The 12,933-nt window shown below is 39.8% G+C and overlaps 1 protein-coding gene across 1 annotated transcript; it reads right to left on the bottom strand.

Annotated features, from left to right (window-relative positions):
- Positions 1-7,533: 7,533 nt before the first annotated feature.
- On the bottom strand, positions 7,534-8,862 carry LOC145490472 (F-box/LRR-repeat protein 12-like). Its single transcript, XM_081469586.1, has one exon. The coding sequence runs from the start codon at positions 8,860-8,862 to the stop codon at positions 7,534-7,536; it is 1,329 nt and encodes a 442-aa protein (XP_081325712.1).
- Between the last annotated feature and the right edge of the window lie 4,071 nt (positions 8,863-12,933).

Genomic DNA, 12,933 nt, shown 5'->3' with positions numbered 1-12,933 from the left:
AGTGTTTTGCGACAATGTTCTCCAAAGCGTTCATTGAAATTGAGGATGCCCTTTTTTGTTCCCAGTGTATGGTCGTGTATTGGCAAAGGAGAATAACGCTGAGTGCATTTTTACATTCAATGAAGTAGATAAGGTTTTTGGACTTACATGTTACGTCTAACATTTTCCTTTATATATCCGCTTTTTTTAAGTGGCCAAGGATGTTTGTTTCTTTTTCTTTCTGTAATTGTAAGCGGATAGTATTGCGATTTCCTTTTTAGGGTCATGGAATTTGCAACACCCTTTAGTCTTTTTTTATAAGAATATGCTTTATAAGAATATGAAATTTGCGAAATTCTAAGAGTATTTTAAGAATAAACGATTGCTCGATGCCAATAACCTTTCTGCAAAAAGTTATAGGCGTCATATAATGCTTACAGTCTGGCTTCAAGATTACTTTAACACCACCCAGGCTCTAAATACATTCAAAAACAGAAATGTCATACGCTTTAATCTAAGAATATTCACAAGAATATTTTCAACCTAACATTGGCAGAAAAATAAGAATATTCAACCTCGGCCGGTAAAAAAAATATTCCTTTAAAAAAAGAGTGTAAAAATAAGCGACGATTGATATAATGAAAGCTAAATTACACAGCAGGCAGAATATATGCTCAAGAGGGATTAGCTGGGAAGCCGGTCGGAAGCCACTTACGAACGGTGTACATGAACAGTCTGCGTTTTTCCGTGTTAAGGTTTCGTGCCGTTGAAACAAATGTCGTGATTGTAGCCGCATTTTGCGAGGTATTCAATATTGAATGGGTTTCTCGCCGCAATGTGTCGATTGAAGATTGAGATATCAAATGAACGAAGGAAATGTGTAGCAAGGCCAGGCTATAAGGAATATTTGATTTAGTGTGGTGAGGTTAACAAGTTTGTCCTTGGGTTTGCGTCTACTTTGGATGTATATAACTTCGCTGATAATATGAATTTGAATAACAAAAAAAAGAAGTGTCTGAGGGTATAATTGCTGAAAGCCCTGTTAGGGTGTATTCTCACAAAGAAATGAAATAACGATGAACAATATAACGTGTGTTGAAATTACGACAGCGACAGGAAGAAATCGGAAACAAAATCAGAGTGAATCTCGCTCCATCTTAACTGCAACACCCCATTGGTCTATTCACAAATCTATAAATGAGACTAAGACGAGTATCCTCAGTGTCCCTCTATTTTGTTTTTGTAATCCCCGGATAGTAGGATATCCTCTCCTCAAGAAGGCGAAAAGAATTTTGTGGGAGTTCAAAAGACGAAATCTATACCAAAACACAGTCTTATATGTTACATTACAAAAGTCTCGAGTGTCCGCCCTGTTTAGTCCAAACAACGAGAATTTACAAAAAGAAATTCGAGCTTCATTCATAACCTTAACCGCTCTTTCATTGGAACAATAGTCAGGCGATTCGCCATGAAGTAAGAAGTCTAGGGTTTGTGGGAATACCACACAGGCCTTTGTGAAAATGTAGCACCAATGGCCTATCCTTCGCACTCTATCAACCCAGTAAAGAAATCCTCGTTCAAATGGTAGCCGGTCAACTACTGAAACTAAACACTAAAAATTATTTCATAAACCCTTCCTGGATTGATGTGATCAAGATTTACAGCCATACTGTGAACGTAAACCAATATTGAGTTTTCATGCCCACATGACAGAGAAAGGACTCATGCATAATTCTAGATGTATTCGAAAAAATCTCTTAATATACAACCAAAGCTAACTCGTTGTGAAAAGCGAATAGCCCCTTTCGGCAAGGGAGGGGACGGCTTTTAAATTCTGGACAAACTTGTTCTTAAACAGGCTCCGGTGAGGACGGAAAAAAATTCCTAAACTTAAGAATTGGGAGAGCGAAGCGATCGCAGGCTAAGCAGCTTTTAAATCTTTTTTTATTAGTTTAGTTGTTTCGAGGCAAAAATCTGCCCGGACTGATAGCAAACATTTCCCCACCGGATGTCGTTGCATCATTGGAGAGTGACGTGGCAGAATAATGAAGACAAAAGGATGGCTGAAAAAACTGAAAAATATTATCAATGAGTAATTAAAGCCGGCTTTAAATCTCCATGGAATATTGAGTATCGTGCAGCTCGAAATTTTTGAGGGAGTTTTGCGAATCGGCGATTTTTTGCATTTTGAGGGTACTAATTTTTGCCGTTGTGAAAGCCCGGTTTTTCGAGTTTTAAATAAATGGCATCAACAAGATTCTGCATGAGAGGTTTGTTTGTATACTTTCGCTAGCAGAGGAAATTGTTGCGGGAACATTTTTTTTTTTGCGGATCGTGGAAAAAACCCGAAAATCGCAAAAATTAGAACTCGCAAACATTTCGTGCCACACGGTAGTTCAGTTTTCAAACTCATTTGCCGGTCCCAGGAAATTAAGTAATGATTATGGTCCTGAAACTAAAAGGAAAAAGAATACTCTTGTATAATGAACATAAAGTAGACTAATAGAGTATTGCTTAAACCCTAGGAAAGTGCGTTTTAACTCCCGGAAGATCATTTTACTTCTAGTCAGTAAAAATTTCCAAAAGAACCCTTCAGTCAATGAACAACAAAAATACAGGTTTAGTCACATCACAATTACCTACCGTGAACCGATTATTGTTTATCTCACAGTGTAATCACCCACGATGAAGATTACAACTGAGTTTGATCTTCTTAGCAGAGAGGACTTCCGATCGGAAAGCAGCTGAGGTTCAGCTCGTCCTGGCCGGCTCTGTAATCGTGTCGTTCCCTTGAAAAAGAAACTTTGCTTGACCTGATCTCCACATGCACGACAGAGAAAAAAGAGCAAAAGAATCGGCATCGTGTGAGCTACCATGCTAATGACAGAATTTGTGGCCTTTACACATACCTATCTGAACTATCCAAATGTTTTTAAAAACATGTCAAAATTTTGCTATTTTTCTTAAAAAAACTCTTCGAACCGTATGCAATAAAAACCTATTCCTTTTATAGATACAATTCAGAAGTCTAGCTAGTTTTAAAATGCTGTTCCTACAGCGAAAAATATGTCAGGGGCGTTACCTAGGAAACGTGTTACCAAGAGCTAATTCCCAGCCTTTGACTGTGGAAACATACATATTAAACCAAACTTGTAGTTCTTGGCGTCAAGTTTGCTCGATTGCGTTACACGTGGAGGACCTTAGTTTCCTGTCCTCTAAGCACTTGATCCTCCTTTTCCAAGTCTACCAAATGTCCTACCGTTATTATCTTATCATCCTCTCTTGTTATCATTTGTTTGGAAGACTATTGATCTGAACCGCTTTGCTTCACGCCTTCGCGATCCTGTAAAAATAAAACTGCTCATTTTCAAACGGTTTTCAGACAACGAACAAGATACTATGTCTTGATCCGAGCGGATTTAGCGGGTTAGTGGAAACCTTGAACACCCGGCTCCTTCTTGGAAGCAGCTGCATGTTCTAAAACTGAAAAGTGTTAGGTCTAAAACTGATTCAAACAATCATACAGTTAGATAACTTAGACTTACTAATAAGGATAAGTGCACCTACATTTCCTAAGAAACTCGATTATCTGATTATTCTCGATTATTCTGTTCATTAGGGCGGTATATCACTCCAATCTGTTTCAAGTCAACCCTGCGCATAGTGCTATGTTCATTGCCCCGAGGGGTACCCCCTTATACGGGCTATATAAAAAAAAATGAAAAAAAAAAAAAAGGTATCGGTAGGTGTATATAGGTATGCGCGGCTCCAAAGGGTTTGGTCTTTAAGCAATTTTGGTCTTAAATAGGGTATCGATTTTGACCATTTTGGCCTGAAATAGGGTATGGTTTTTGCACTCTAGTCCTAAATTCGGCATGGTTTTTTTTTGTTTTTTTTTTTGGACAAAGCTATATATTCATCATTACTCCTAAACTGGGAGTGTCATATTGAAAATATCTCTAAGAAGATAGCTTGTGCCATTGGTTCAATCAGTTAAACGAATTCAGCGTCTCACTCCATTTAATGTTTTAATTAAAGTTTATGATAGCCTTGTTCAACCACATTTTGATTATTGCAATGTACTGTGGTGAAACTGTAACAAGGGTCTTTCCGGAAAACTGCAAAGGCTTCAAAATCGCGCAGCTCGCACCCTAATGTCTGCGAGCTATGATAGTAATTTGGATGATTTGTTCCGGACACAAGGGTGGCGAAGACTCTACTGTCAAAGATTGGAACAGAAGTCTATCCTAATAAAACGTTACATGGTATGACACCTGATTATCTGAGATCAAGATTCGTATATCGTGACAACGTAAATGCTTATCGTTTAAGGCATACCGAAAACAAATTAGTTCTTCCACAACCTCGAACTGATTATCTTAAGAGAAGTTTTTCGCACAGCGGAGCTCAGTAGCGTAACAACTTACCTATAGACCTAAGACAAGCATCTTCACTGACCAATTTCAAATCTAAATTAAGTCGCCACAGTTTAAAGTAATATCTTAATTTTAAGTGAATTTTTAGACACGGCCTCCATGAAAAGCATTTTTTTAAAATTTCTATTGTAGTTAGGCAGACAGGTAGATAGTCCAGTAACTTTGTTGACTGACGGAAAAACCGTGTATAACTAAAGTTACCTTATCTTATCTTATCTTATCTTATCTTATCTTACCATCAACAAAAGCCCTTCACAATGCCTATAAATTGGTCTGAACTAGGTAACAAGTTATAAACCAGGTCTGAAACAGCACTGATTTAAGGGTCAGGTGTAAATAGGGCATGAAATTTTTGGTCAGGTCATAAATAGGGTAGGGAAAATCACAGATTTTAGTCTTAAATAGGTAAGGGTTTTGGGAAGCGGGCCGCACACCCCCATCCGATTTTTCTGGGAGTACCCCCTGGGGGGATTAAATGGTAGGCGGAATGATGGAATTCTTCTTAGGATGGCTTCCAGATTTAGCGCAATGGTATGGCAAACAACTATCGTCTCTTAACCTAAGTTGCTCATGGCATTAAACACAGGATGAACTTTTTGTGGAGACATTGGGCACAAGCTATTCTACAACGAATATGTTTCCTAAAATGACCACCAATAAATTAAGAAGCACAATTATTAGTTGAAGATTGTTGTGTCCAACAGTGGAAAACCAACAAAGTTAAAGATACGGGATATTTTCAGTGTCGTTCATGTGACTAACTAAACTCAAATGGCTTCTTGAGGTTGTAATCTTGATGTCATAGTGTTATTTCCTTATGTTAACTTTCGGGGATAAGTGTTTACAAATATACAGTTATTCATGTACAATGAAACGACCGCCCAAAACCACGAGTAGGCCTTCACAGGCAATTCATTTTAGTCGGTGAAGTAACCTAGAAGTATGGAGGCCAAGATTGGGCATGTAGCAAAGGTCAGACCACAGGGAGTCTGATTCCTACAGTTTTTGTCAGAGGCGTAATCAATCTACCACCTTATCAAGCGCTCTTTTTCGGGTAGAGACTAGAAAGATCACCTGCGGTCAAATCTAGTAATTAGGAGAGATTTCAATGCGTCCAGTTTAAGTTGAAGAACTAGCCAGCTGGCCTGCAAATCAATTGCATTCAAACTCAGTTATGTTTTTCCTGAGTTCCTCTTAAGACATGGTTTTGATCACAATTCAGTCCGATAGAACCATCTTACGATTCTACCCCACATTAAAGTAAGAACCATAAAGAATTTTTAATCTGAAATTGTCCAGGTCATCAATTGGAGGTTCCTATTCATTGGTCGAGAATTGAGTAAAATTCCAGTTTTACCTTTGTATGAACGATCAGTTGAGTTGCGTCTTGTCTCGCCTGCGAAAAAACGCGACTCACTCGCCTTTTGGTCCCGCTACTTTGTGGTGTCACACAGCGTTCTATTCTGGGCCCCATCTCATATTTACTACATACTTCACCCTTAGGAGATGTTCTGAGGCATTACCTTCCTATCATCCTCACTACTCCCAGTTCTACAATCAAGTTCAAATCACCCGATTTCACCGAGCGATGACACTCATAAGGTTAACTTGGAATCCCGTGACATTCATACCAAGACGTTCCTCGTGACATGAGCTCGATTTCCGCCGCTCTGTCGGGGACGGCAGTTAATCGAGCCTAACCCAGGCAACGTTTCATGTAAAACTAAACGAAGATAAGACTTTTCTTTTAGTTCTAAGAGCACAGCAGCCCTTTTTCTATTAATATCTCACTGCTATGGAAAATTCTTAGTAGGCGGCATAAGTATCAAAATTACTCTTCGGAGTGGGAAGGGGGGTAGGGGAGACTCTCAATATCTCGTTAAAAGTAACCGCGCCATCTATAAGCTCATGCAACATTCGACATTTTGAAAAAGTTTAAGGGATCGTGTCACGATAATGCGCACGTGCGACGTTGCCGGGTCGACCCTGGAAGTTTTTAATCATTCGACTCAGTAGCATGTGCCACTACCAATGATTTCCGATTTTCGCGTGACACTTCGTTACACGATCTTTGGTCTTCGGAACATCACTGTCCCGCCTCTGACCCCCCCGGGGGGGGGGCACTGCCATATATGGGCTATATAGGTATGTACCGCTGTGACGGGTATGGTTTTCAAGCAGTTTACTCTAGGATAGAGTATATAAATCAGAGCGCTTGGGTCTATAATATGGTATCATTTTTACAAAACTGACCGGTTGGTAGAAGATTTTATCTAGAGTAAGGAAACCAGAAATTGCCACTCAAAAATATAAAAAAATCAAATCGGCAAGTTTAAATTTACGCAAATCAGCCTCAACAGTGTCGATAGATGGAAGGATTTGGGGAGTTTACTCTAGTATAGGTTAGCAAAATTCAGCTGAACTAGCTCTGGTATAGGCTAAGGGTTCCAGGGTCCCAGCGGAACATCCCCACCCAGAAATTCCCAAAGTATCCCCCCCCCCCGGGCTCTGACATTTTCTTATGGGGCGAGATCGAGAACTTCAATCTTCACAAAACGATGCAAAATATACCGTGAAAACAACTGATAAATATTTTCTTAAATACTATTACTACAACCTTAACAGTTTTTATGAGAACAATGGAAAAGGAAGCCACATCATGACACTTGGATCGGCGGTCCAAAAATCGAATCGTCGCACGTGTGCTGAGGAGTGTGGCAGACCTTTTATTAATAGGATAACACATGAACACGAATTAAAGTTTATCACTTATTCTTAACAAAATTACAAGAGACTAAGCAGTGAATTAACTAAAATACTTTATTTTCAACCTACTATCAAACTGAACAATGAACAAACTGCTCAGTCATTCCAGGACGGCGCGAAGAAACATCTTGGAAAATGAGACATAGCAGACACGGCTATACTATCTTGGAATTTCGAATTGGAAAATAACTTCAAGAATATGTAAAAACTGACTTATTTAACCTGCATGTTCTTTAATTATTTGCTGGTTCCATCTCGTTCATATCCACGTGTATTGTGAATAAGATTAAAACGCTTTTTGACGGCTATAGACGACTGACGGCGACTTACGAACGGTCGAAATGATTTAAAATCAAAGTGGCGTTTCTAGGCACCATTCAAATCTGGTAAAGTGACTAGAAATGTGCTTTCCTTTGCTTATTTTTCTGGTACTTCGTTCAATGTTATTGTTTTTGTCGTATCTCATTGGAAATCCGTTCGAAACTGGACAACTTGTGGTATCCAATGTCCCCACCAAGGGGCGAAGCCTCTTAAGGCCATCCTCTGTTATGCGCCACGAACAACTTAGGTTAACCTCTGTTAGCCTCCCGTACTGACCTTTCAAAATACCGGCAGCCATCTCAAGAAGAATTTCATCATTCAATGCCTTTCCACCTCCTATTGAACACAGTCCTAAATACTCCAAGCTTGGGATCTTTGACACCCTGCGCAGGGTTAACTTGAGGCCGACTGGGGTGATCAGCGGACACCACCCCAACTCAAGAGAAGTCAAGAAAGTACTGTCCCACTTTATGCTTTGAAGAGTTTGGTCGTCTATGCTGATGCCGTCGAGTGTTAAAGCCTTAAGACGAGTACAAGACTCCAGAAACTCTTGAACAGAACTGCCCGTCAGCATAGGACATCTGCGCACTCTCAAAACTTCCAACTTGTTACAGCGCGCGAACAGAGCCAAGGTGTTTTCCTTCAGTAAGCGGCAGTGGCTGAGATCCAGCACGCGCAGGTTGTTCATGCTTTCAATGGTTGCTTCCAAAATTCCACCCTCAAGAAGGGTGTATAGAAAAGCGTCACAGAGTCCTAGACTTTCGACTTTGCTGAGGTTTGAGGCGATAACTCGAAACACGCCGGGGTGGCCTTGTGAAAATCTAATATCAAGGCAATTGAGTTTCCCTGGGAAAATCGCACTTTGTTCTGAGTTATGCCTCTGAATGTCTCTGTTTGAATCAGTCGTAAAAGTTACACTTTTCAGTTTCAAAACCCGCAACTGTCTGCAAGAAATAGCAAGGGTGTTAAGATTTCCCTCTGACACGGTAAATCCACTCAAATCGAGGCATCGTATTTTGTTTGAAAATCGTTTGAAAATGAGCAGTTCCAGTTTTGCAGGATCGTTCAGACGTGAAGCGAAGCTCCTCAGATCAACATGCCTCCACAGGGACCGATCTAATGATAGTCGGTAGCACATTCGGGAAACTCGAGAAAAGCGGAGCAAATCTTCAGGGGAAAGAAAACTTAAAATCTTTAAGAGCATTTCTTCGTGTAGGCTAAATACCGGTGGCGTAGCGTTAGCTGTAAAACCTATTCTTGCAGTTACATGTCCGGCAAATGTCTTTGTTTGCTCCCACGAAGTCTCTGTGCTCATGACATTTAACACTGCGGTAACAAGTCTTGCAAACATATTCGCCATTTCGAGTACAATAAGAACGGTGTGTCAACAACATGCTTTTCACGAAAAAAACATATCTGACTGTATTTTTATATGCTCATAAACAGCAACACCGTTTATTATCAGTAATTTACTTATGACAGCTCGTTAGAGGTTTCCTGTATTTTATTTCACGCGAACGAACGTGACTTTAGCTTGAAGTTTTGTGTCTTTAAAATCTAAACGAGTAGCTGTTATCAGCACTTGTGTGCATGGTACTCAAAATAAAATCTACAATCTATTTGCATGAAAACTGCAGAACTGACGAAAAACAAACCCAACTTCAAAAAAATAAAACAAAAAACAGTTGATGTTCTAAGCAAATTTTAATTCAGGCCCTGAAGCCATTTGTTGAGTACAACCCAATTACCACGTACCACTACAACTAAATAAAAAGGCCTCTTGTGTATTAAACTTTTGTTTCTTGCTTAGACGTGCGTCTTATTTTTCTCCAAAATTCTTTGTGTTAAAATCCTACCTCAGCTCATATAAATTATTTGGAAAACCAGTTGAGCACCTGAATGAATCAGCAAGATTTGGTCACGAAAAGAACATAATACCTCGTGAACTACGAACGGAAATTATTTTATGCTGGGTTGGATTTCAGACCCGTGAGGTCGAAAGAAGTGTGCGTATGTCCGCTAGGGAAAATAAGCAGGAAATACGTATAGCCTCTTGTTTTGTATCTGTTAACTAGATAAGTTTCTTGTAACGTGTTCTAAACCTGCTGAGTCACTTTCTTCTCCAAAACGGTGGATTTTCCTATTGAAGCCTTTAAACAAGTGTGAAGCTTCTGAACTCTTGACTGTGGATCGTGTCGCCATAGGAAGAAACTAAAACTGATATAAACAGTGTGTTTAGAGGCTACATAAGCAGTTACTTTATTGATACACAAACGTTATACACGTTCAAGATGAATGACAAACTTCTAATTGAAACACTTAAACTTTCCTCCCGTAATTGAATTACTAGACTCATAAAGTGGATCAGGTTATGCCAGAGGTACATAGTGTATTGACCTCAACTGAGTCCCGGCCCTTAGCCGACTAGCTAGTTCTTAACGTGTGAAAAACCACACACAACGTTTAATTCTTTGCCCTGGAAATGTCAAGCTAGCCCGCAAGCCAGTCAGACATCAGAAGTCTAGGTTCAGTGGGGCAGGCGTTCATTTTGTTACCGACAGAGAATTCTATGAACTTGAAGAAATATTTATTTCGTTTAAGGCTTAGCTTCTTGGTATGTGTCGTCAGGACCCACGTTTCTTCTCCTGAAAACCATGTCAGTGCAGCTGTTTCGAGAGTTAGCAACGAGTGACACAAGAATCCTAAAACTTTAAGTTTTCGTCGTCCAGTTTTGCACTTTCCTTATAGCTATTTATTCATTTTTTCACACAGGGCCCACGTTTGATAGCAGTTTCATCTGATGGTCACCCTGTATAAACAAGAATTTATTGTTTTTATTAGAAATGGAAAGCCAAGACCGATAACACGCGATATCCAAATTTTCCGAATCTAAGCAAGAATTGATTTCATCTCGCAACTAATAGAATACATGCACTCATCAAAATATTTTGCAACACCTTGCCACTGTTTTACAGGGTTAACCCTTCAATCGAACGTTTCTGCATGTATCAACTAAGTAACTGAAAAAGACGCATTCAGTATTGTTTGGAACTACAGTACAAAGAAAGTCTATCATTGGGCGGGGGGCGTGATGCAACAGGCTCTAATGTTTAGACAATTTTCAAGCTGAAAATGTTCAAGCTGCTTTTGATTTTGTGATTTTTGTAAATAACAGTTATATTGAGTGCAGCTGTTCACGCAGACACCTCGATTCAAAATGTACTTGTACACGTGCAAGCTGCAGTATCAGGTGATGACAACAATTGCGGCTTGTTGATTCACATTGTACACAGACGGTACAACAAATGGAAACTGAACTGATGTAGCTCTCATCTTAAGTTTCTTCTAAATAATGGCTAGGTCAGGAGAACTAGCTAACCACGTTAATTGACCTTATGTAACGAAGTGAGACGTTCTTCCAAATTTTTCCCAACTGAATTTACGACAAAAGCAGCCTTGTTTTCAGGGTCCTCTCCTTCCTCTAGAGAGAGACAACCCCGGGAAAGATTGTTCAGAAGCGTAGCTAAGGGGGTCCTGGGTTGCCCGTGACACCCCCCACCCCCGATTTTGTAAGCCTTTTTTAAGCAAACAACCTGCAACAGGTGGCTAAAACCACATGACAATCTGGTGAGTACTCTCACTTTGATACAGTGTGACCCCCCCCCCCCCCTTTGAAAAATCCTGGCTACGCCCCTGTCGTTCAAACAACCTTGTTGTTATTTTTAACTCTTCTCGAATAGTTTCCGAGTTTTATGCAATAAAAACCAGCGCGATGCTCATTTGTACTCCGAAAACTTGTCGGACCAATGTCAAGGTGCAGTCAGAAAACATGTTGACCGGCGATTTTGAGGACAAAACACAAGGGTTCAGAAATCTGTGACGAGGAACGCTTGTCAGGTCAACTTTGGCAAACGCAGGTCGAGTTTTTGGTCAACTGCAACACATTCCGAACATTCCGCCAGAAACGTAGTGGTGTGATGGCTGTGCATAAGGCTCTACTTCATAATTAGATTATCCCCTCTCGATTTCCAAGAGGATATAGTTGATGACTTTAAAATCTTTTCCAACCAAGACTCAATGCCAGGGAGCTTTTTATGATTTTAAATAGGCAGAACTATTAATCCTGATGGTCTTAAGGCATCCGTGAAGAAAAGTATTAGCTAATTTGCTGTTATTATGCTATTTCATTATTTTCTTTTACCTTACCTTTAATTTACACTGTCAATCAGCTTAGTTTCACGATTTAATTTTACGTCTCATGACGGTCAATTTCCTCTCTTGAGTGATCTTGGGAATTGAAATATCCAGTGATATTTCTAAATCTTTCTCGAAACATTGGAGAAAAGAGAAAAAACTGCCCTTTTGTAGGCGATATCCAGTCTGATGATCTACACGAAGCTCAGCCAATCACAAGGCAGCATTTACGTTGGTATACTAGTAGAATATTCTCCGTGATTGAGTGTTTCACTATTATGCTAATGCTCTATGCTCCAAAAAATCTTACCATTATGCTCGAAAGGCGTCACTATTATGCTTCAGTATGCTCACATAAAAAAAGGAAAACGGCTAATATTTACCCTTAACGCTCATTATAACGAAACAGGAACAACGCCTTAATGCAATCGTCAATTGCTTTAGCTCGGTCATGATTGCAAAATTGGTTTTCTAGTGGCCAAATCACACAGAAAACTCACTCTGATGCAGCAGAAGAGGGCTGACGCTGTTGGCTTGAGTTGTGTAGTCAGACGACTGGTGCCCAGATTCCTCTTGGCCTGCCCAAAGCCCATAACAGTCAGCCAGTTCCCGCTCAATTGTTTTGCCTATTACGCTCAAAATAAATCCGGCGCGTGTAAAACCCTCGTCCATGTTTGCTTGAGCTTTTACAACTAATTTGTTACATTTTTAGCCTTGTAAGAAGGCAAAAAATATCATTTTAGATTTTACTATACTGTTGTGGGCAAGGTGTAGTTTGTTTATTCGTTGTGCCAATGTAAAGACCATTGCAATGTGTTGAGGGATCGGGTAGCCAAATGGACATTTCACTCATTTAAAGTATTCTTGGACACGACGCTGCTTTTCTTGCTGCAAATTAAGGTGGCTCCCTAGAGTATCAACGAGCACCTTCCCTATAGAGCGTGAGTTAGAACAGGAAACTTCAATTCTCTCTAAGTTTTCCCTGTAGAGATTTACCAGTATGGGCACTGTTAAAATAAGGCTTCGTTTCTGGTTGTCAATTTTCGGATTAAGGCCGTTACCATGGCAACATCTCATCTAATAAGAGGCAGATATATTCCTCATTTTGGCCTAAACTCCTTAATATTTATACTTTCCTTCGCTGAAATTCTTTCATACTTTGCCACATCATGGAAATGTTGCCTGACATTTTGAATTGGTAAAGTCATGGTTATTCAGACGATTTTTCCAATATTCT

The sequence above is a fragment of the Orbicella franksi genome, chromosome 6 (assembly GCF_964199315.1).
Source record: "Orbicella franksi chromosome 6, jaOrbFran1.1, whole genome shotgun sequence".
NCBI lineage: Eukaryota > Metazoa > Cnidaria > Anthozoa > Scleractinia > Merulinidae > Orbicella > Orbicella franksi.
This window is presented reverse-complemented; position numbering and strand designations above follow the sequence as displayed.